Genomic DNA, 25,444 nt, shown 5'->3' with positions numbered 1-25,444 from the left:
AAAGAATTATTTCAGTTAATATGCAGTTTCCATATCTTCCTTGAACAACCATTTTATTTTTTTGTGGGATCATTGCCCAACTGCTTTCCTAGATGAGAATCACAGCTTCATGTGGTATCAAGTCAAAAGAGAGGTAGGAGGCCGGATAGAGATCAACAAATTTCATGCTTTTATATTATTGTGCTATCTAAAAAAAGGTGAAGAACACTTCAGCTAAGGCAGGGATGTCAAACTGCCAGCATACAGGCCGGTTGCATCATGTGGAGGTCACACCTACCCCAGCTCCAGCAATGTGAAAAAAGTTCCGATACGTCGTGACATGTCATGTGACACGGCAAGTTTGACACCTGTGAGCTAAGGTGTGGGGAGGGCAATATAAGATGCTATCCGTTACTGCTAAGGAAATGGCCTCTGCCATGCCATGCTGTCTGTATCTTTAAAATTGTTAAAACATTTTAATGGAAATATAACTTTAAAGAATATGGCCATAATGTGACCATTGTTTGATCTAACCATGATTCATGCCTATCAATGACTGGAAGAATTAATTCCATTTGTTTAGTTTTTCTTACATCTAGCATGCACTTATTTAATTTCTGTGTATGTCACCTTCTTTAAATTATATTACAGTAAATGTATGTTTAAGTCAGTTTTGACTCCTGGCAACTGACCAGTCCAGTCCAGTTTTCTTGGCAGGATTTTCGGAATCGGTTTTCCATGACCTTCTTCCTTCCTAGGGCTGAGAGAGTGACTAGATCAAAGCTGCCCGAATTAGGACTGGACCTCAGTTCCCCAGTTTCTAACTTAAGTGTCTTAAACTACTGACCAAATTAGCCCTCAGTCCACGGGAAAGCAAGACAGAAGCCTTGTGGCATTTCACAATCTTATGGCATGAGCTTTATTGGACAGTAGTCTCCTCCATCAGCCTCCTGTAGCACAACCTTCCTCCCCCCAATTTTGTGTCGCCTTAAAAACTATAGGAAGGCGGCTCACGTCTGCTATCAAAGAACAAGCACCCCGAAATACTGAGGTGGGCCTTCGTGGTCCGTGTTTAAAATCCCGAAGTACGCCCAAGGAAGTGCAATTTTGCGGGACGGAGATAGGAAGGCGGTTTTTCTCTGTACGCGCGACTCTTAGAAGCTACGGCACTGTTAAATTTCATTCCTGCAAGCGAAGGAAAGGGGGAAAGGTGTCGTATGAATTGGTCGGTGGGCTGGAGAGCAGACTGGCCGAGGAACAGGATGACGGATCCACTTTTGCCCCGCAGGCTTTTAAGTTATGGCACGAGTTTTCGAGGAATTCCCTCCCCCAATGCGGAGAGCGCGAGGCGAGCACACAGCGGGTCCTTGGGGAAATCTCAGCCCCGTTCCCCCCACTCTTTCTCTCCCCCTCCCTTTTAAGGCCGGTGCCGAGCGAGCGCGCGCGCGCTGCCAGGTTGCTGTGGCGACGTAGCAAAGCCCCTGTTCTCTTGGGCGCGTTCTCCCTCCCCCCTGCCGCTCGCGCTCTTCCTTGCTCCGGCTCCCTCCCATCGCCCAGTCAGCCGCAAACATGGCAGCGGCCGCTCGCAGGCTCTACGCTGCGGTGGCGGCTCTGACGACGACGCGGAACGGTCACAGGTGAGGGGGCGGGAAGGGTCGGGGTGGGTGGACAGGGAGGCAGTCTGACACCCCTACCAGGCCGCGGCGGCAGCAGTAGCAACTCCCCCCTTCCCGTGAGGAGCGTCTCTGGAGGGGTGGTGGTGGTGGTGGTGGTAGAGTGACGGCTTATCCCCGCCTCCGCTTTAGCAGACACAATTAGGGAGGGGGCGGGAAGGGGATGGGTTCCTTGCCTCCCTCCAGCTCTGAGCCTTAAGGTCGGGCGACTGCCCTTTTTACAGCTTCGCATACTTTGTGGCGTCTCCCGCCCGCCCCTTTCTCTGCAAAGATGCCTCTGAGCACGTACAGATTGCATCCACCCCTTTTACGTGACTGAGTCAGCGGGACCCATATATTTGACCTTCGGGAGAGCAATGGGATTATGCTCGGAGGGTGAGGGAAGAAACCTGCTCTGTACTACAAACCCAGCAGAGAAGGCGCTAGGTCTCTCTGTGTATGTGCGCGCAGTCGGTTGCGCGTTTCACTTTTTTCTCGTGCTTTTTTTTTTCTTTCTCCCCCCACGACAGTGGCTTTTCTGGAAGTCTGCCCGCACATCTTAGGATCAACCCGTTTAGCTTCCTTTAGCTGTTTCTCCAGAAAGCTTAATATCTGGAGGCTGGTGGCTGAATAGCAAAGTCATTGCCATTTCACCAGGTTCTTTTTCAAACTTTCTCAGGCATAAATAAGGACCAGGCCAGTTTTTACCTCCTCCCCCTTCCTCTTCCTCTCCCTCCCGCCTCCACTCATAATGTGGAAGCTCAACAAGAACAGTAAAGTTCTCCTGGATGATTCACCAGAGGAAGAAGACAGCCATCAGCAGGAAACGCCATCTCCACCATCTCCAGCAGGCACCTTTTCAGCTCAGGTAAAAATCAACAGAGTGCTGACTCTGTGGATCATAGTATCTTTAATACTGTAGTTCTGCCCTGGTGGTTCTCTCACCTTTTGTTCTTGTTCACAGAACATACTTTGTCTGCTTTTTCTCCCTTTGGCCTTTACCCAGGCCAGCATCTTGGTGTTTTCTTTTTCTTTTTAATAACTCTGATCTGGCATTATGAATAATCACTTTCTGTTCTCCTTGGATGCCTTAATAGTGATCTTGTGGCAAGAAGGAACTGGTATGTGCTGCTGTTTATCCTCTGAAAAGCTATTTTCAATCTTTTCCTAAAAATGCCCCACTCAGCAGGGTTAAACCTCTGCTGCATGCTTAAAGAACTTTTGTCTGTGCTTTTGAATTTAGGTGTCCAATTATATTTTTAATTAAATACAATAAGTAAAATTACATTTCATATCAGTTAAATGTAACAAAATAAGGAGCACTAAAAGAGTGCACTGTTGACATTCTCACAGTTATATTCAAAATAAGGAGTCATAAAACTTGAGGTAGAATTTTGTTGCAATTGAGCATGCTAACATGTTCAGATATATGAAAATACTTTTTATAACTCTTAGAATCTACATAATCTGCATTTTAGTAGCACTTGAAGACATGTTTTTGAACACATTTTGAACTTGTTCTTTAATTGCTTACTTTAAAAATTCTGCAAATAGTTTGTGTTAAGATTTAATTAAAAAGATATAATATTTTTATATTATTTTTTCTTCACCTTTTCTCAATTTTTATTAGTTTATCAAAATGTAAAATACAGAAATACAAAGACAAATGAAAAATGGGAAAATAGGGGAGGAAAAGGGGAAGAGGAAAAAGTGTAGGAGAAAAGGAAAAGAAAAAGCATCGATTTCCTACTCTTTTTGGCACAATAGAATAAGGTAATAATATACAACCTCAGCTTTTTACTATACAGTATAATAATATATACTAGCAATTTTCATAACAACAGCTAATCAGCAAAACCCAAAATCAAAGTTTCACTTTTTTTCCACCTCAATCACAAAGTCCAAAAGCGGTTTCCAAATAGAAACAAAATTAATTGTATTCTTTTCTTTAATCAAAGCAAATCAATTTAGCTATCTCTGCTAATTCCATCTACTTTTGCAGCCATTTGTCCACTGTAAATTAAAGTACCCTTCCATTTTTGTGCATTGAATATTCTTGCTGCTATCAGCATATATAACATCAAAGTTTTATTTTTTTCAAATTCTTTATTCATTATGCCCAAAAGAAAAGTCTCTGATTTTATCTTTACATTCACTTTAAGAATTTTCTGTATTAAGATGTGATCCTCCCCTACTCCAGTATTTCTTTGCTTTATCATAAGTCCACTAATTTTTCGCCACTTTTTCAGAAGTGAATGGTGTGGAGAAATGAAATAAACATTATCATGAATGCTTGAATTTTAAGATCTAAATTATATGCACTTTAAAACAGATCTCCTAAACTTCCAAAATTATTTTTCTTATTACAGAATACTAATACCATGGTCCTATGCACTTTATATTGAAATAAGTTCCATAATGTTTAGTGAAGTAAAGTTTACTTAGAATTGCAAATATAGATGTGCAATTATAGGTCCTTAAAACTACGTACGATGCCTAATCTGCTCAGAGGTGTGTATCATTATTTCAGAGGGGTTTACTCTCAGATTCATATGTGGAATACTGCAGCTTTATATTCATTTACCTCAAAGTTGCTCCTTAACTTGATGGCAGTTACAATAATGGAACTTTAAAAACATGTCTGTATTCAGGATTGCACTGTGAATTATACTTTTCTGAGGTTCTGCTAAAATTATATTTTAAAAGATAATAGGTTTGTTTATGAAAAGGAATATTGTAACAACTTTTATAAACTAAAATATAGGTCGCTTGAGCTTAAATATTTTATTAATTTAAACACAAAATTAAATGAATTAAATGTTACTTGAAATATCTAAAAGAGATTAATTTCTGATGAAAATAGAGAAATGTAAAAATATATTGTCAAGCAATTATGCAGAACATTTAGTGTTGTTTTAAAATTATAACATTATTTATTGCCACATTAAAAATTCATAAATAAATATAATACATTTGCAGTTGGTAAATAATATACCTGTTTAAATTACAATAGATGTATGTTCTCAGATTTTCTATAGTTCTATAGTTAGACCCTATTCAATGCAAGCAACATATTGTCCCAAACTACTGTTTTATTAATAAGAAATAAGCTCCTTTTATTTTGCAAAAAGTAGTCCTTTTGTTACCTTCTTAGCACTTTTGATGGTGTAATTGATGTCCCTGCTCATTTGGCCATGTGCTTTACCTAAGTGCAGATATTATTAACCCTGCATTCTGAGCAAGAGAAGTGTTTGTTTTCCTTACTTAAATGAAGACTAGGAAACAGCAGTGGAAAACTGGAAGAGACCTTACAGCACCTCTTTGAGTCACCTGTACCATTTTATATTCCATCCTAACAGACCCAGTAATGAGATGTAATTTATTCACTTTAAGTTGGTCATAACTTTATTAAATATAGCAGCTTTGCCTGAAACAATAGTTCAAGCTTTTAAAAAATTGGGAATGTTCAACTTTTGCTTTAATTTGCAACAAATAGCTTGTTTGTTTGTTTTTCCTACCTGTACTCTCCCTACCATAAAGAGCTAGCCGTTGTACTGTATAGTATTGTCTCTCTATCCACGCTCAAAACATCTTAGCAATATGTTAATATGTATCATTTTCTGAGAGATGTAAGATATTAGCTCTATATTATTGTGACAAGGAATAGTCTGTTTCTGAATGTTAATGTAATACCTTCTCTATTTAGGGATAATTACAGGCTATGAGCTCTGATATATGACTATCCTGTATTAATTTGTGCTTTAAATGCTACCTGTAACTTAAAGTATTTGCTTTCCGGTTTCATGAATTCCTAAGCACTCTAAAACATTAAAAAAGCACCTACAGGTAGACACATAAGGTCTCCTTTGAGCCAAGCTTGACTTGTATTGATTTCATGAATTTGTCTCTGTATTTTGTTTTCAACAGTATGGATTATCCATCTAAAAAGGATACCCAGTTTAACTGAATTGCATGGTTTTCCTCCCAAATTTGATAGCCACTGACTCCTTTCTTTCCTGGTTTGTCTTTTATTCCATCTGTTGGTCATGTGCTTTTGGGAGGGTTTTGGTACTTTTTGTATAGGCAGTGATTATAGCACCTCAGAAAGCTCAGCTTTCCTCCTGAGGAAATTCAGGACATCCAAAGAACAGGTGAATGAATGTTTGGTCACTAAACACTTGACGCATTCATGTTTGACCAGCCTGATGATTTATATATTTTAGCTGTAAGTGAATTTCTTCAGGATAAGTGGTTGTGATTTAATGTTGGCTACATATATAATATTGCATTCGAGTAATAGAGGATCAAAGAGCCTAAAGACTGCTTTGGTCTATCAAGGCCATAAGTACTTTTATAAAAGTAATAGAGTTGGTAAGGAAATTTGTTCAATTTTACTAGTTTCCTAAAGCTATATTTTTTTATATTTTCTGTTCAGATATTTCTGTGATATATAAACTCTGATAGTGACATACTTTCAGTTTCTGAGGAATTAAAGGATGGGATCAAGTGCCCTACTGACCCTACAGTTAGAGGGAAATTAACCCTGATTTTAATGAAAGGAGGTACCACTAACATTGTAGGGGTCTTGTTCCCGCTATACTCACTTATCCTTATTGAACATGGATTTGGCAGCCCTGGAATACTATATTAAAGGCATGGATTTTTTTTTCTGTATTTGCTTGCTGATCCCAATATGCCTGGTTTGAATAATTATGCAATTTAATAAGATCTTTTCTTTCACCTACTAATAACAAACAAACTTTTTTTCTGCTTTTCCAACTGTACATTTTCTTTAAATATATCTGATTTTTCATTTATTTGTTCAGAACACCTACATGTGGGCCAATTTCTTGTAGTTATTCAGCATGTTTATCAAATTTATTTCAGTAATTCTTCTTTCTACTTTTTATTAAACCTTCTTATCCTTTTTACTATCTTCCTTAATGCATTTAAATTATAATTTAATTGTCTTTGTTTTAGGATTCTTTATGAGAGATCATATACTTCAAGATTCTTGTCCTTATTTTAGTTTAAGTCTTGCTTCTTTCTGGAACTATTTCTTCTTTCCTCTAACAAAGTTTATTAGATGTCTCTCATCTTAAACTTTCTTAACATGAAGATTGGGTTTTATACCATTTTAAGCCACTTGTTCCCTTGTAATGGGAACAGGTTTAACTTTTCTCATGTGAGATGACTTTTTGAACTCTTCTGTAATATTCTTTGAAAATAAAACATGGCCATTTTAATAATTTGGAGATACATGTTTTGTATGCAGTCCCTGCATGTTGTAAGCTTTTCCTTCAAAGAATTTGCACAGTCACAATATATATAATTAGAATCCGGCTGCATAGTTGCATGCACAGCTGCAGTAATCCAATAGAAATATAGTAGTTTCTATGGGACTCTTCCATATTCTTGTATGCACTGGAATGAAGAATTACAGGATTGCTGTCTATCCTTTTCTCATATTGCACATAACAATGTTAACTCAGCAAGATTGTAGCTGTTTTATTTGTGTTTGGTTCAAGAGTTTCTTGTTAGTGAATCCAATCTATAGAAATTCACTACATATATACCATATTTGTTGCTAAGTTTACAAAATTATAAAACATTGAGATACCTCTGTCCCCCATTGCAGCCAGTCAGTGATTTGTCAAACATAAATAACTGCACTGATAGGATTTTTTTTTAAAAAAAAACCCTCAGTCTTATAAGTAAAATTATAAGTATAATTAAAAGTATAAAAAGTATAAGGCTGGACTGCTATCTGTAAATTAATAAAAGGAAAAAGTAAAGTAGCCTGAAATATTCTTTTGTATGGTCTTTTGGATAGTTTTCTTTAAAAATCTTGTATTATGTTGCATTTAAGTAGTCAACGTAAAGAGAAACATTTCACATTATTGACTTAGGATTATTGTAAAATGATTTAAAGAATTTTGTAAAATGGCAATAGCAAGAGTGCATAGACTTATATACCATTCCATAGTGCTTTACAGCATTCTCTGAGCTGTTTACAGTGTCAGCTTGTTGCCCCCAACAATCTGGGTCCAGAGATTTTTTTCCCCTATAACCTCTCCAGTCAAAGTCAAGCACAACAGGTTGAGTCTGCCAATAGCAATAGCACTTAGACTTGTATACCACTTCATAGTGCTTTATAGCCTTCTCTAAGCAGTTTACAGAGTCAGCATATTGCCCCCAACAATCCAGGTCCTCATTTTACTGACCTTGGAAGGATGGGAGGCTGAATCAACCTTGAGCCAGTCAGGATCGAACTCCTAGCTGTGGGCAGAGTTAGCCTGCAATACTGCATTCTAACCACTGTGCCACCACTGCACCACCATGGCTCCTAAAATAATTACACTTAATTTGATTAATTGAAGAAACCTAACTACATACACTGAGAGAAGTAGATAATACTTTTTGATGGATTTTAGTAAAGAATATCAACTGAGAAGAATGAAGCCAATTTTATAGAATATAAATATACACTTAAATAATTGATATAAATTGGGAAATAAAATTTTGGAACAAAATAGAAATAAACTGAAAATTGGATTATATAGGCAAGTTTATGTTTGGATTATTCATTTCAGTGATAGTACCTGTGCAAAAAATTAAAGTTTAGCTCTCCTCTCCTAGGAGTGTGTGTCCATGGTTCCAGTTCTACTTAATTTCCTTCAGCTTCCTCTCCCATCTTTTGAATTAAAAATCAATAATGTCTGAAAGTAGCTAAATATCTATAATACTTAAATAGTTTATTTAAAAAAATAGATTAAGAACTGATGAGTCGGAAGGTACTTTGCTATTTCAGGATACTTTCCTGTCTTGGTGGCATTAGTGTATGTTATCTAGTGTACTATTAGAAAGAATGGAATTCTGTCAGCGCACAATTTAATACCTATAAAAAGGAAGAAATGAGGGGTTGAGAAAATGCACCAAACAAAAAAGATGCTACGTAATCCTCCGTGGAAAAAAGATAAACTACTTGGGAGGGGATTGCTTTTTTTGCTTTGTGTATTTTTGTGTATACTTGTATTTTTGCTATACTATAAAGTACTTTGTAATTTAGAATCAAAAACATCATTGAATTCATTTTGAAACAGTCTATGTATTTAGACTATTTTGAATCTAAAATGCTACTCAGATTCTTCATCAGAAATAATTAATTATGGAAATCTGGATTTATATACTGATCTTGCATTACATCTAAATTCTTCCTTGCCCTTTAGGCATGCAATCTGAGATATTTTACACCCTTTTGAAACTATGCATGAACTAGTTTTTGCTCACCTTGTTGTTCTTGCTCAAAGAAATAGCTCTTGCATGCAGGATCAAACTTTTATGATTTTTGTGCTTTAGCAGTGAGCCACTGCTGAGATTTTCCAGCAGTTTCCATCTGGAAAGAAAATCTTTTAAATGTTTTTAAAAGACTGGAAATAATGTTTTCTGTATTCATAGTGTAAAGTCAGAGTGTCAGTTGCATGCAAGAAGCCTTCTAGCAAAAGGCAAGAGATGATTTAGTTGTCACTTGTTGCTACAAATTGCTATCCAGAGGCATCCTTTTATGAAGAATAAATCTCTTAAGTGATTGTTCTTATTTTCTGCTTGGAGAAAGTTTACTTGGAATTACACATGCCAAGGTGCCACAAGCTAAACCAAATGCTGACCTTTTTAAATGTTCAGTGAGATGTTTTTATCTTAGACAACCACAGCTATCTAGCCCTTCCTATACTGTACAGTAAATACTATTTTTATTTTCCTCTTGTTTCTAATAGGGATTAGAGTTGTATAGCTTTATTTATATAGCTTCATATACTGAAACTATATATTTTTTTCAGCACAAATATTTGTAAGTTGAGATTTTGTGACATTTGCAGATTTGTTAACCCAAATCTTTCCTCCTGGGCCTTTTTTTTTTTTTAAAAAATTCCCTCATAATGATTTCCAAACAAATTGAACAAACATGATTAAAAGATGAGTTGCAGGAGAGAGAACGAGAGAGTGAAGAAACAGATTTAATTTTGACTAAACAACCCATGCCCCGTTGGGACATCATTTCTAAAATATTTTCTTACCTGAATAGAGAAACAGAATGACCAGGGATGGGCAAAAAAGCACCGGTAGAAATTTCCAACTTCCTGCCAGTTTCCTTGTGGAAAGCTAGTAGGTATTATCAAAAACCTACCTACCTTCCTTCCTCCCTCACTCCCTCCCTGCCAGCCAAGAAATTCTTAAATGACAGCAATTAATTCTTTTTTAGATTTATAGAAAATGCAGAAGACATACAAATTATATATATGAACGGGAAATGTGTGTGCCGTTGTTTAAGAAGTCCAATTATTACCTCAAACAGATTCAATCAATGTAGCAGACTTCAGTTTTGACAGTCAAGTTTGTAGGATTGTGTGAAATAATTTGCACTTTCCTACCACAAAATAAACAATAAAATGAATGATTATTATTTAATATAAATGAAAGAGATGACACAGCTTAAAATTTAATCTCTATAGAAAATAGAGGGTATAATTAATCCCTTGAATACTTGTACATTTGAAGAATATTCTAGAAAAGAATATTTGTACATTCCTCTAGAAATATTGAACGCACTGGCACAGTTACTGCCAAAGTTTGAAAGCTTGTTACCAAGGTACAGCAAAGACAAACTGAACTTCAGGAATGCTGAGATAAGAGTCTTATCCTTTGAATAAAGATGTGAAAGAAATACAGTAGTTTGACCAGAGAGCATAACATTAGGTTACTAGCTTAAATTAAGCCATTAAAATATGCAATGTGGGTGTTTAGTTACATGCATGGCCTTTGAAAATTACAAGGGAAGTATGAATACATACATATAAAAATTTGCTTTGTCCGCTGAAACGAATGAAATGAATTGTTTCAATTAAAGAAAGTTCCTCTGAATATATACCGTATATGCCGGCGTATAAGATGACTTCCGCAAGCGCTAAACTCGGCGCCAAAGACGGGGGTCTTCTTATACGCCGAGTCGTCTTATACACCAGAAATACTGGTAGTTTCCGGCGTATAAGATGACTTTCTAGGAATGCGGCTCAGCGACAAAGACGGGAGTCGTCTTATATGCCGGTCGCCTAATACGCCGGCATATACGGTAAATCTTTTGATTTAAAGTTGGGGATATTTGTAAATTTGCAAACTTCTCTGTAAGAAGCACTCCAGATTTCAATATGGTTAATTTTTGTTGTTGTTGCTATTTAATTTTACTTGCTATTTCGGTTGCATAATTCAGGGGTTCCCAACCTGTGGGCCGTGGCCCACTACCGAGCTATGGCTTGCTGGCCACCAGGCCGCAGGAAAGGCTGACCAATGCATGCATAATCACCCCCACTTGCGCCAGCACCATGCAGCGAAAACGGAGTCACGCTAGTGCCCACAGGGCAAAACCAGGATGGTGCTAGTGAGTGTCATGCAGGGGCTAGCACCGTCCCATTTGTGTTGCCATGCTCGTGGCCCCTCCCTTTCCCTCCAGTCCGCCAACTGAGAAAGGTTGGAGACCTCTGGCATAGTTGATTGTTCACAGTGAGAACTATGAGTGTGAGCTGGAACTTGACTTGAATGGGAAGAAGAATGGCCAGGTTCTTCTTTTGGCATAATACATTTGCCACTTCATATTTGTATGTGGCTTACCTCAAAATGTGATAGAAAACAAAACCTATTGAATGCCATTTCCTGCAGAGCTTTGTTTTTATTAGAACGCTCACTCTATGAAGCAGGCATAGCTTGTCAAGCAGGTTTAACCTGAGTAACTTAATTTATGAGACTAATGACAGCTATTCTGGGGGAAGATGCTGCCAGCATGAAAAGGCACTTTGCAAAATATGGTGCTTAAAATATATCTCTGAATTGATATTAATTAATAGGAAGTTTGCTAATATACTAATAAAGTATTTAATTTTTAGGGAAAAAATTTCAAATTATTTAGTGTTAACTATTAGGCATGCACATGTGCGCACATATACTTTTTTATTTACTTCTATAAATAATATGGTACATTTGCAGTAATTTAAGCCCAACCTTAAATACAAGTGTATGCATCCAGTAACCTGTGGAACAGAGCATTTGATGTCATTTATAATCCCAATATCATTGCCCTCCCTCTTTCCCAAGAAGAGAAATGGTTGCTGAAATATTTGAAACTTGGTAAGGCAGATTACACATAATATCACTCAATTAGTCACAGATTTTCCATCATTCTGCCTTGATTATGATGCTGAGAAGTAGAATCTTATGGAACTTGGACCTTATATTAAGCATTAAAAGCTTCAAGTGAAAAGTTTCAGTAATCTACCATCCAGAACGGCAGGAAACAGCATTTAGATAGAAGTGGGAACTGGCACTTCTATTCTTAATAGGCTCCCATGAGATCTATCTCTATCTGTCCCAGTTGCAATCTTATTTCAATCCTCCTGTTTTTTATAGCCAAACTGCCTGTTAATCCAAGCTCTCTGGAACATTCTTGACTGGTAGGTTATGGAGTGATTAAGTTTATCACATGAATATTTCTGGGCCATGGCTCATTTTTCAATTATACAATTTGATAATGTGCAATAAATAATTTTGAACAAATTTTACATTTGAATGTTGATTCTAGAAATAGAGGCATTTTGTTTATATGAATGAATTTTCTTCCTCAGTTATCTAAAACTCCAGCATCAACATAGTTAACAATGGTGAGAATCTTTCTGCATTCATAGTTAAGCTGTTGCCTCTTTGGTCTGGGAAAGCATCTTCCTTCCCAGGAAGAAAATTGATTATAGGACTGGTATTTGCAATTAGTTCTAATGAACTTAACTTTATTGTTTTGTTTGTTCCTTTCCTAGGAAAAAGTTATTCAACTTTTAGCTGCTGTTTTTATTCTTTTATTTTATCTTTCCAGTTCTGCTGTCTCTCACAAATTTCTTTTTATCTTTATGTTGTTCTTTATGAGTCTATTTTCTTCCTTGAACCATGGTGCTAATAAAGTAGTCTGGTTATGAGACTTCCGGTTTGACATTGTGGTGTGTCGGGTGCAAGAAGACGGGGCTCTGTCTTTCACATTCGATTTTGCTCCACTTGGGACCCTAAAAAGAGTCAAAAGTCACCTCAAAGAGGTGACAAAGAAGGAGGGGACCCTCGTTGATTGCGGAGGGACGGCAGCCTTTCCACTAGATTCGAGGAAGCCCTTCAAACCAGCAGGGGAAAGACTGGCTACATTCGTGTGGCCAGTCAGAAGCTGCTGACAACTGAAGACAATTGCTAATGAGCAATTTCTGAGCAACGTGGATGGAACTGGATGAGACTTTATCCTCTTTTTATGGCCCTAATACTACTATCCTGGAAAAAAGAATGCCTAAAGCAAAGAATTGTCCCCGATGAGAGAGGGAAGGGAAGTTATTGCCCTGCTCCCTCAGGAAAAGAAAAGTGGCGAATTAATTGCTTTGGGGAAAAACAGAGGAAACTACAAGATCAGTTTGGAACTAATATAGATCTATAGCTTTGAAATTTGGGGATTAAAAGTACCTTTGAGACTTTTTTTTTTTAGAAAAAATATTTGAAAGTGTAAATTAACCTTGGATTTGGAAAACTGGAAGACGATGTCAATGACATCTAGTGGAGAATTATGGCACTACAATTTATTATGCTTAAGGGAAACTTGGCTTGAAGCCCAGACTCAGATAAGACTCTTTGTTGTTCCTGGACACTTTTATTTTTGCAGACTACAGCTGGGAAAAGGGAAAAACGAAAACTCTTGGGCTGCTTATCTAGGTTGGGGACCCTACTGGACTACAAAGACTACATACAAAAGCAAAATTGAGTGTTCCATACTCAGCCTTAAATGGTAAAAAATCATCTTCAAAACATGTCTCCAAAGCTCCCAGCTTGATATATCAACAGGAAAATGTTAATGAATCTTAGAAAGAAATTCTTTCCATGTTGAAATCAATCCAAGAGACAATTGTTTTATTTCAGGAAGAGACTAAAAATAACGCAAATGAAATAGAAGAACAATTTTCTAACCTAAACTTACAAATCTAGACAATGACTTCAAAGAAGGAACTAATAACCCAGAAAATGGAAGGAAAATTAGAAGAAATGGATCCAAAGATGGAGGACCTAAGGAAGGAATTAACAGACACAGACAAATGAAAAATTAGAAGATGCGATGATAACACCGGAAACGGAAAAGACATCATACTTGTCAAGATTCAGAACACATTTGAGGATAAGGAAGAAGGGCTGATCGAATGGATGATAAAGCTATTAGGAAAAATGCTGAATATTGACAAACAAATGAAAAAAAACTGAAGAAGGATGGAGGCTGTTTAATGAATATAAATGGGTTGAGTATTCTTCTAAAAATTCTTCAACCAAATTCTTTTCCTCATTTCAAATAATATATACAAAAACAGAGGAAGAACTACTTGATGATTTAAATGTACTGACTTGGAAAGTTATTTGGCAAAGGAAGAAAGCTAGAGTAAGACTGAAGAAAATTGAGGATCTTACCTATCAGATGGGATATTATACTACTAAATAGATGTTTGAATATGGCTAAGAAAATAGATAACTGTTAGAAATAAAAGTATTATAATTAGAAGGATAGGATTTGTAACTAGATACTTTGTTATGAGATGAGAAATATGAAAATTCCAAAAGGGTTTGAATAAGGGAAGCTTTTAGTTACCCAAATATAATTTATTATGAAAAAAATATAAGTGATAAAAGATATTATGAACATTGATGGGAAATTAAAAATTTTTTAAAGCGGGAAAAATAGGATATTGATTCAATAAATGGATTTTAAGTGTAAATGTAATTGAGCTATATTTTGGCTAGAAAAGATATTATAAATTGATACTATTGATATTATGTATAATACCAGAAAAATGTGAAGAAGATGTCTATATTTAATTGTATATGTATTAACAGTAACAAGAATTGTATTTGCCCAGTGTGGAAAAATGCATACCACCAGAAGAAGAGAGAGGACCAAGGAAGCACTGGATGGTGTAGTATTGGACTAGACTGAAAAAGTTAATATGTACCACTGAATTACTAATAGATCCAGACAACACATTGCTTATTAAGTACTTATGATTGTAAAATTAGAAAAATTAATAAAATATTTATAAAAAAACAAAGTAGTCTGGTTATACCAAGCTTGTGAAACAGAAAACAAGAAGCCAAATAGCATATCATAGACAAGATTCATGGTTAACCAGATTCTTCCACAAATGTTCATCTGCCAAAAAGAGATGAGCCATATGATCTAATGCTAACACTTTTATTCAACACCAATATGTATGTATGTATGTATGTATGTATGTATGTATGTGTATACACACACACACACACACACACACACACACACTGTACCTTTGCATATACAGAGGTGGCATATCCGCTAAAAAGTGAATAAGTTGCAGCATCTGAAATGACTAGGTGACATAGGGATGGATGCCCATCTGGGCCTGTGCCAGCCAGTTTTCACTTATTTAGAAATCTTCGCTCCCTCTTCCTTCTGGTATCCCAAATCTCAGATAAAGATGAGACTTTAAATAGAGTTGTAAACCTGTCACCCACACCATTACAGAAGTGTAGGCCATGTGATCCTCATTCCCTTGGAGAGTGAAGAAAATTGTTGAAAACCTCAGGCACCCAGCTGGAATTTTATACTTTCTGTTGCTAAGTGAGACAGTTGTTAAGTGAATTTTGCCCCATTTTACGATCTTTCATGCCACCATTATTAAGTGAATCACTGCAATTGTGAAGTTAGTACCGTAATAAGGTTAAGTGAATCTGGCTTCCCCATTGACTTTGCTTGTCAGAAGGTTGCATGACCCAGGATATTGTAACCGTCATAAATATGAACTAGTTGCCAAGCATCCAAATTTTGATCACATGACCATGGGGATACTGCAACGGTCATAAGTGAACAACAGCCATAAGTCACCTTTTTCAGTGTCATTATAACTTTGAATGGTCACTAAATGAACTCTTGTAAGCCAAGGACTGCCTACGTACAATAGTGCTTTTTTATATTTCTATCTTTACATTCTTCAATTATCGCAAAGCCCACAAATACAAACCACTTCACAGTTCCGTTCATAAAACATTTATCTATATATCTGGCTATCTGTCATATTTCTACACCACCCATCTCACCTAAGGGACACTGAGCAGTTTATTTCGTTTAATCTTATTCAGGAAACTACATACTCTGAAACTATAACAAAAGAATGAATGTGCAAGTATTCCTTTAATATTCTTTGATTTATATCTTTTGACTTGGTAATTATGAAGATTTGAAAAAAAAATGGGTTGAAAACTAGTTTATCTTGTTTGAAACATCTTAGCTCTAGTGGTTATCAATAGCACCTTTTTTCTCTGATGTATAGATAAGTACATTAATGTTGTAAGCTAGTTTTTCAAAAATGTGAATTGTTGCTGGATGGCTAGATATCAGTCATAAAATCTCCAATGCTACTTAATAAATTTGAAAATAGCATGCAGTTGATAGTAATGAAACCTACACAATGCCAGAAAATAAGGATATCAAATTTTTGAAATAATTGAGCAATTGTTAATTCCTTTAATTTTATTATCAATTACTTGAAACCTTTATATACTGCCCATCTTGTACCAAACTCTGGGTGGCTCACTTTATGTTTTGAATGACACATCTATTAGTGGGATGAAACAGATTACTGCAATGGGCATACAACATTTGTCATTTGTAAATAAGTAAAATGACCAAGGACAGTGATGTGGTTTGGTAATATTCCCACCTATCTTGACAAATTGTTGCCATTATTGTGGTTGTTGTGGAAGAGACAGAGCTGGTAACAGCTGAGAATGAGCTGTTGTGTCATGATCCTAAGGTTGGTAAGAGGTGAAATGGGTAGCCTTCTGCCCATCATGAGAAGCAAGGCAATATTAGGAACTCTTATCTGGATAGGAAAAAGCAAGCTCTGACAGGAAGAGCTTTTAACAGCAACGGCTGATCCCTGGGAAAGATTATATGGGAACATGATTTTGATTATTTGTCAGTAACATTCTAAATCTCCAAACAAGAAACAGTAACAAAAAGAAAAAGAAAGGAAAAGAATGTGTGAACATACAGAAATGATGGTTATATTTTTTAAAAAATAAAAATAAAAATGGTGAAACAAAGATAGAAAAAATTACATTAAAAAGCATTCTGATAGCTCTTTTCTCTTCTTCCTCCCCCTTTCTTCCCTAGTTGCAAATTGCTACTTGAATACTTTTATACTATATTTTGGACATCTATGATTATTATTTGTTTCTATTTGGATCATTTTCATAATTTTTTTAAAAAAACAACTCATCCTTTTTCTTCAGAAACTATATTCCAAGCATCTTAGCTTGCCTTGCTGTGTGATAAGCTATTCAGTATATGAGGGAGTTGTTCCTGCTTCAATTTGTTTAAACTTTTGCTGTGGGATTTTTTTTTCCATTGCCTCCTTATTCAATTTTAATTTACCAATTCTGTTTGTCTTTTCCAATGTTGTGCCAGATTGATTCTTATCATTATTCTTCATTAAGCGATTCTAGTAGTGTCTTCAATCTATTTCTTGAGTACAGCTACTTTGTATTGGCATACATGTTCAAATCTTTCTTACTGTAATTGTATTTAAAGTAAAAAATCATTGATGTGATTATTTCAAATAGGACTTTATTGCATTCTGTCAAGTAAAGTCCTAAATATTTTACTGGATCTTTTATTATCTCACAGCCAGTCTCTTTTCTACACTTTCTTCTTTTTAAGTTAAAGACCTTGTTGCTATCTTTCTTTTCTTTGATTTTATATTCAGAAAAGCAACCAAATCTTTTATTACTTTCATCAACTATAGAATTTTGTGCTTATAATCATATTGTATAATTTTTAGTATTACATCAAGTGCATAGCATTTCATATTATACTGTGTTTCTTTCCTTGAATGTTCATTCCAATTATCTATTATCTTTTCATATCTTGTGGTCATGACTTCCAGAGCAGTCACAAAAAGTAAAGGGGATAATGGACACCCTTGTCTTGTACCTTTGCTAATTGAAAAGCCTATGGAAAGTATTTCATCTTTGCTGCTTGCCATGGCTACGCGTTCTCCACACGTTTCAAATTCTTTTCCAGGATTAATTCTGTTTAAGACTTCTAGTAAAAGCAACCCATTCCAAATTGTCAAAAGGCTTTTTCCAAGTCTAGAAGTATTACTATTGCCTTCTTTTTCCATAATGTTAATGAATTCTAGGACATTTATGATAAGTCTGTTATTTTTCATCTTTCTTTCTGGAATGAAATCTCTCTAGTATATTCTGTATATATTCTTTCTGGTATACATTTCTTCATATGTTCAGCTAGTATAGTAGTAAATATTTGTAATCAAAATTCAGTGAAGAATTTGGTTTATATTGCTAAGTTTATTTGGGTGCTTCCATTCTTTGTTCAAGTGGCATATTCTTATGTATGTTTTATGTTTTGCCATGGAAAGTATAGATCTGTTTTTAATAAAACAATAGAGGAAACTAAATGGTCCAAGTACATTATTTATATGCCAATATCTTTATTCAATATTAACAATTCTTGTTATTTCTTATTCATCACAAACATTTGTTAAACTCTCTTAAAATGTATAGTTATTTATTCTTTTTTAGACTAAGAACAAGGATTCATGTCTTCAGGATGAAGTAACATCTTCTGTTTCACAACTCGCAACAAAGGTTTGTTTATTTTTGAGATGTGAATTTAAACTTTATTTTGGATTTCCCCTATTGGGGATGTTTCAAGTACACTACTATTTGTTCAAGCAAGATTCCTTTGTTATGACTGTACAAGATGATTTATTATATTCTATTAACCTTTATATTCTTACTATTGCATTATTAGTTATATTTTGCTATAGGTATAAAATAAAACATGTCAGTTTTGTTGTTTAAAATATAAATTATTGCAGCTTTTTTCTTTCTTCTTGTGACAACACAGGATCACAAACATCTGACAGTGGTTTATCAAAAGAACTGTGGTTTAATATACAACATGAAACAACAACATTCAGAGAGAGCATACAGAATACAAGGCAGTCAGTTATGTACAAATGGTTCAAGTGAGCTAAAGATTCCAACTGCCATTCCCCTCAGACACAGTCTCTTAAAGGGATACTACCCCCCAAATACTCTGCTGACTTATTCTCCAAACATCACTTCTGCCGGTCAGCTACTAAATTATAATTACCTTGACATTCCTCCCATTTAGGACTGAACGACTGCTAATCTGAACGCCTTTACCCAATTTTGATACTTGTCTAAACTCAAAGGCTTTGTTAATATATCAACCAAATTATTTTCAGAGGGACAATGCTTTAACTCTATTAGTTTATTCTTTACTGATTCTCTTACATGACAATTCATTATTTTGTAACACCTTTTTATATACCCACTTACATCCCGTGGCCTTTTTTCTTTCTGGTAATCTCATGGGTGAGAACGCTTGATGCATATCCATAGATTCCATTTCCCTATCCATGGTTTCTTTCCATTTTTCTCATTCTGTTTTCGGTAAGGAAATCATCTCTTGGTAATTGCAAGGTTTATAATGCAAACTACATACTCTAACCTCACTTGCCTTGTCTCTGTCAGGAGGCTCTCCTTTATTTCATTCCAACCTCCTTGGTAACACCTGTTCCTGTGCTTCTGCGTCTTCACTTTTCATGTCGGGTCTCCTTTATGTTTACAGTTTCTAATCTGCTACCTATTTTCTCTGATGATGGGCCTTCTGTAGCTTCTCCTCCCTGAGATCTATTACTATGTGACAGAATAAACGCTTCTTTGTTGGCATGTACCCTATCCCAATTACTATGTTCTGCAAAGCTGGCAGAATGTGAAATCACAACTTTCTGAGCTCCATCAGTAAACCTATATCCCTTGGATTCTGGCTCATATCCTATAAACTTCAGTTTTCTGGTCTTTTTCTGTTCCTTCCTTCTAGTGCTCTTAGGATTATGGACCCAGGCATAACTACCAAAGTTCTTAGGTGAGCCAATGAGGGTTTCTTGCCGTATAACAAAAAACATGGAGTTTTGTTCAAAGCAGAACTCTATAATCTATTTATTAAATAGTTAGCTCTTTTTATGGCTTCTCCCCAGTACCCTCTACCTATGCCTGCATCTGCAAGTAGTGAGTCCTTCATGGTCTGTAATACGCCATTTCTCCTTTCAGCTACTCCATTTTCAGCGGGTGTATATGGGTTTGTTTGTCTGTGTCTAATACCTAGACTCCTAAGCCAGTGTTGAAAATAGTCGGACATAAATTCTGGTCCCCTATCTGTCTGCATTTGGCATACTTTATGCCATATCTGTGTTCCACAAATGTCACCCGTTGTTTAAATTGTGGTAATACCTCTGTTTTGTGTTTGAAATAAATAACAAAATCCATATCTGGTATAATCAGCTACAATTACCAGAGCATACCTTGCTCCTCCAATAAATGGTGCCATAGGACCTATTAAGTCAGTGTATACTAATTGTAAAATTTTGTCTTTCTTACTTACAGGATAAACCCTAGATTTTGACTCCTTACATATGGCCCAATCTAGGTATGCATCACAGTCTTCACTTTCAGCCCTTCTGCTATTTCTGGCATTTTCTGTAACACTCTAAAGCTGGCATGACCTAATCTCCTATGCTTTAGATACACATAGTTATCATATGTGGGTGTGTTTTTCAGAGTACGTGCACAAACATCCTTCTGTTCAAATCCTCCCATCTTTCTTGATAGTATATTTCCCTCTAGCAAACATTACTTCATATCCCTTGCTATCTAGACATGCAACACTTATAAATTATGGTCTATGTTTGGCACATTTAACAACTTTTTCAATGTTACCCCTAGTTCAGGTACATAAACATATCCTTCCCCTTTAACTGCTGACCGTTGTCCATTAGCCAGGCTGACAAAATCCTGGTTAGTTGGTCTTAAACTAATAAATGCATGTGGGTTTGCTGCAATATGCTGGCTTGCCCCAGCATCTAGTAGCCACTTGTTGAGTATGTTTTTCTTCATTGCTGCCAGAATAAATAACGTCCCATCTTTGGTTGGTTGCATAGTTCTATATCCTTGTCTTGCTGTACCTCTGTTTTTCCTCTCTGGACAGCATCTTTGGAGATGTTTTGTAGAACCACATGCATAGCAACATTTTACAGTGCAGACGGTCTCAGCTCCTCTTTTTTGTTGCTGTCATAGGTCTGGTTTGGGCATTTTCTCCTTCCTTTCCTCGGTACCTATCCAACTGTTTCTGTTCTTTCTCCAGTAACCAGCCAGTTAAATATCTCATAGTTAAATCCTGTTCATTCATGGATTCTAAACTTGTTACTAGAATGTCCCATGAATTGTCCAATGAACTGAGCACCACATAAACTTTGTATGCCTTAGTAAAGGTCATTCCTCTTTCTTCTAATTCTAGGAATGTTTTTCTCATGTCCTGCAAATGCTTAGACATGCTCTCTCCCTGTTTAACTTGTGCTTTATACAGTCTCCTTGTCAACATTACTTTGCTGCCTGTAGTCTCTCTTACATACACACTGCGCAAAGCCTCCCAGCACTCTTTTGCAGATTGGAGACCTCTTACATGTATCAATTGGTTATCCTCCAAACTCAGGATAATGTTACCTAACGCCTTCTCATTTTTCCTTGGTCCCCTTCATCCAGTTCTATTGGAGGATTAGTAACTATTATCCACAGCTCCTCTCTTCTTAGATACATTGCCATTTTTAAACTCCAGGAGAGATAGTTCATTTCATTCAGCCGGGATACCGCAAAGCCTCCTCCCATAACACCGACAGAGGCCATTTTTTGACTTTTACCTTGTATCGCCGCAAACCATACTCAAAAACACAATGCCCAGTTCCTCTGACTCTGGTCAGATTCTCATTTGTTTTCTCTTGGCTTTCCTTCACTCTGGGTTTTTCTTCATTTTGGGCTTTTCTTCAAACTGGGCCCATAACCTGTTGTTTAAAATATAAATTATCGCAGCCTTTTTCTTTTTTTCTTCTTGTGACAACACAGGATCACAAACATCTGACAGTGGTTTATCAAAAGAACTGTGGTTTAATATACAACATGAAACAACAACATTCAGAGAGAGCATACAGAATACAAGGCAGTCAGTTATGTACAAATGGTTCAAGTGAGCTAAAGATTCCAACTGCCATTCCCCTCAGACACAGTCTCTTAAAGGGATACTACCCCCAAAATACTCTGCTGACCTATTCTCCAAACATCACTTCTGCCGGTCAGCTATTAAATTATAATTAACTTGACAAGTTTATGTTCTTTATAATAGATTGTGTGTGACACTTTCAACTCTACTTTCTGTTTGTTTTCAGGGTCTAAATATTAATATTATATAACCAATTTTTCTTCTAGATACAGATTTCTTATGGGCAAATTTAGGTGTTTAATCAGTTTAGCATATGGCAGCATCTAGTTGATCTTAACTGTTCTCTGAATCTAAGCAAGGTCAAATCCAGTTGGTACTTATCTTCTTTACTACCCCCTCTTATTGTGATGATGATGATGACGATGACTTTTGCTTTGCATGTACACTGAGAGCTTCTGCACCAGAGACAAATTCCTTGTGTGTCTAATCACACTTGGCCAAATAAAATATTCTATTCCTATTCCATTCTTATTCCATTCCATTCTATTCTATTCCTGTTCTAATGGGAGACCACTTGCTAATTCCAGAGCTGTTGAATAGAGAGTAAAAAAAATCTGGAAGAAGGCAGTAGTGAACTTATTCTGTAACAAACACTGCAATGAAAATTGCATGGATTAAGTCACCAAGACTCAAAGTCAGCTTTACATTTCTGTGTGTAAGAACTAGTCCTTAAATCTGCTTTTCAAAGTTTCTATATATTAATATTTTGACGGTTAAAAACCTAAAACTAGAAAATAGATCATGACTCACAGTATTAAAGAAAATAGAGTCCTATTTTAGTAATGCAATAAGGAAAACTGTCCAAGTAATCCTTGGATAGGCCTTCTTGATTTTATTGTGTAAATAATCTTTCTGGGCTATTGCAGAACTTAATCCCCCATTTTTCAAAGTTTATTGTAGCAATTGTCTTAAAAGCAATCACTTCCTGGGCACTTTATTTTTGAAGACTTGAAAGCTTGCAATTATCACCTTGTTGTAATGCAACTGTAATGGATGATTTCTGTCCCACTTGCATTGAATGATTCCTTGCAAGAAGTTATAATTGTCAAATTGACTGCATTAGAGCCAGCAGACGATATTATGCTGGATAGCTACAATTAAGTTGTTTCAATAAATATTAACATCACAATTCTTCACTGCCAGGAAACATACAACTATGCACCATACCTGGTTTGATCATGAATGCCAAGATGCTAGGAGGTCTCTGAGTCAGTATTTAAGCATATTTCTAACTGTATAAAGGAAACCCTGGTTTTTGCTCAATATCTGACTTACAGAAATCCAAAAGCATAATAAACAGTTAAGCCATGACAAAAAAGAAAAGCTGTAAGAGAATCCTGGCAACGTCTGATTGTGCCAATTCATATATAGCAGAGTTCCCCAACCTTTCCAGCTTTGTGATGGGCGGTTGTGGGGGGGGGGGAAGAGGGATTGTTTGTGTGTGAGCTGCCAGTAAGCATACACATGCATGCTGTTCCATTTGTATGAGCAGTGGGGACATGTGCCCGCTGCTTGCACAAGTAGGGATGTCTGTGTATGCATGTTTGCCCATTGCTTCTGTAGCCCGGTTCCAAATAACTCTTAGCCCAGTAATAGGCTGCGGCCTGGGGGTTGGGGACCCCTGATGTATAGAACCCTACTGTTTTTTGAGAGTGAATCTAGTGAAGGCTAGCATTCGGAGGGTGGGGAAGTAAATGTGGGTGTTTGCTAGCGTTTTCCACTCCAGAGTCATTTGTTAGTGTTTTCCCCTCTGGAGGAAAGGGGAAAACAACTAGCAAAGGCCAGCATTCTGAGCATTACAGAACAGTGGCTTTCCTTAGCATTTTTGCTAGATTTGAAATCCATCCCATGGCACGCTAGAGGAATGGACATGCTGGCAAATACCATTGTTCTAGTGATTGTTCCCTCCAGGGGGCAGGGAGAGAGCCGAGGCTTCCAAAGCATGGTGGGAGACCTAGCCCTTCTTCCTGCCATCCCATGCAGGGGAGGCCTGGGTCCTCTCCCCAGTATTCCACTTAATGACCTGCACGGTCTCTTAAAGACTGCTATTGGGAGAGCAAGGATTGTGGTCTTTAAGGAAAGAAATCATGGTGTCTTGCTTAATGACTGCTTCATTCAGCAACTCAGATTATGTGCCCAATTGTGGTTGTAAGTGGAAGACTAGCTATACTGTAAACTTTAAAAACTCTTCAGTTAGAGAAATGTCTGCTGCTTTTGATATTTAGAATTTTGAAGATGCAAGACTGAAAATCAAGTGTAGCAATCAAGGACATGTCACTAAAGTAATAATTGTAAGGAAATGAGTTAGACAAATGTGTATTGACTGCAGTTTTATTTAATACATAAATTCTTGGAGCTTCCTCTAAAGAAGCACACTTTCATTCTTCTAAACAGGTCCATAGATGTATCAGTATATTTTTCCATACTGTTGATGCAGCAATTTTACCTGTGGCTCCAGTCAGCCTTAAGAGAGCTTTGCAACCACTCCATATTGCAATAGGAAGGAATTAATTTTAAATTTTGCCCAGACAAAATCATCACCTTCTCTAAATATGTAACAAATCTTTAGCAGTTGGGTGGACACATTATTGACAGTGGAGTCCTTGGTACACTCTGGACTTGGTTGTTTCCTTGCAGATGTTTCATTACCCAGCCAGGTAACATCATCAGTGATAGTGAGTATTGGGTTTGCTTCTTGTTTATATATAGTAGCTTGCCTTGTCAGTGTTGGGGTTTGGTTTTCTCCTTGGCAGCGGAATGGGGCATCTCGCCACAGCCAACTCATCCCAGCCAGCTCACTACAGCCAACTCACCATGGCCAACTTGCCTCAAACCAACTCACCACAGAACAATTCGCCATGGCTAACTCACCATGGGACAATTCACCACAGGACAGTTCAACAATTCAATTTAATTATTTAAAATAATTAAAACATTTTTAATTTTTGTCATTCGTATTTCATTTTGTTCCTCCTTTGGTATTCTTTCTTTAATGATTCTATTCCACCATTTATTCAATATTAGTGTAACTCTTGTCCTGTGGGAAGTTGTCCTGTGACAAGTTGGCCATGGTAAGTTGTCTCATGGCGAACTCGCCATAAATTGGCTGAGTGAGTTATCATAGGCCTCCTTGATAGTTCCTTGATTAGAAATGCAAGTTTTTTGAAAAGCAACCCATACTAACCAAGTGCTTCATTACCAAAATAATATCCCAACTCCCACAAGGAAAGCTGTGTAAGATTATTATTCAGATGAGTACAAACACATTGTAGCAACCCAGAACACCAGAAAAAGGAAATAGGCCACTTATATAGCATCTGCTGACAAAATGAATACCCATGCAACTTTATCAAAAGTTTGGGTTGTAGTGGTCACTCAAGCCACTACAGCCCAACCAAGAAGGATAAAACTGCCATTTTTCAAAAATAGTCTATAGATTATTACAGCCACATGGCATTACTGCAGCACACAAACCAACCAAAGCTCTCAAAAGTATCTTATTTAAACAAAAAGACCCCATAGTCCAAGAAATAAAAACAGGCCTCATCTACAACATACTGTGTAA

The 25,444-nt window shown here is 36.6% G+C and overlaps 1 protein-coding gene across 2 annotated transcripts in view; it reads left to right on the top strand.

Moving 5' to 3' along the window:
* Window positions 1-1,460: 1,460 nt before the first annotated feature.
* Window positions 1,461-25,444, top strand: part of LOC120298624 (testis development related protein) — a 33,961-nt gene continuing 9,977 nt past the window's right edge. The window contains exons 1-3 of one of the 2 annotated variants that reach the window (XM_039322578.1): window positions 1,461-1,616; window positions 2,311-2,499; window positions 18,321-18,386. In XM_039322578.1, coding sequence (XP_039178512.1) covers window positions 2,383-2,499; window positions 18,321-18,386 — 183 coding nt within the window. In that variant the 5' untranslated portion in view covers window positions 1,461-1,616; window positions 2,311-2,382. The remainder of the gene's footprint in view (window positions 1,617-2,310; window positions 2,500-18,320; window positions 18,387-25,444) is intronic. The other variant, XM_039322579.1, reaches the window with a different exon arrangement.

This window comes from Crotalus tigris, unplaced genomic scaffold (assembly GCF_016545835.1).
Source record: "Crotalus tigris isolate CLP2741 ecotype Arizona unplaced genomic scaffold, ASM1654583v1 scf7180000024117.2648584, whole genome shotgun sequence".
Taxonomy (NCBI): Eukaryota; Metazoa; Chordata; class Lepidosauria; order Squamata; family Viperidae; genus Crotalus; species Crotalus tigris.
This window is presented reverse-complemented; position numbering and strand designations above follow the sequence as displayed.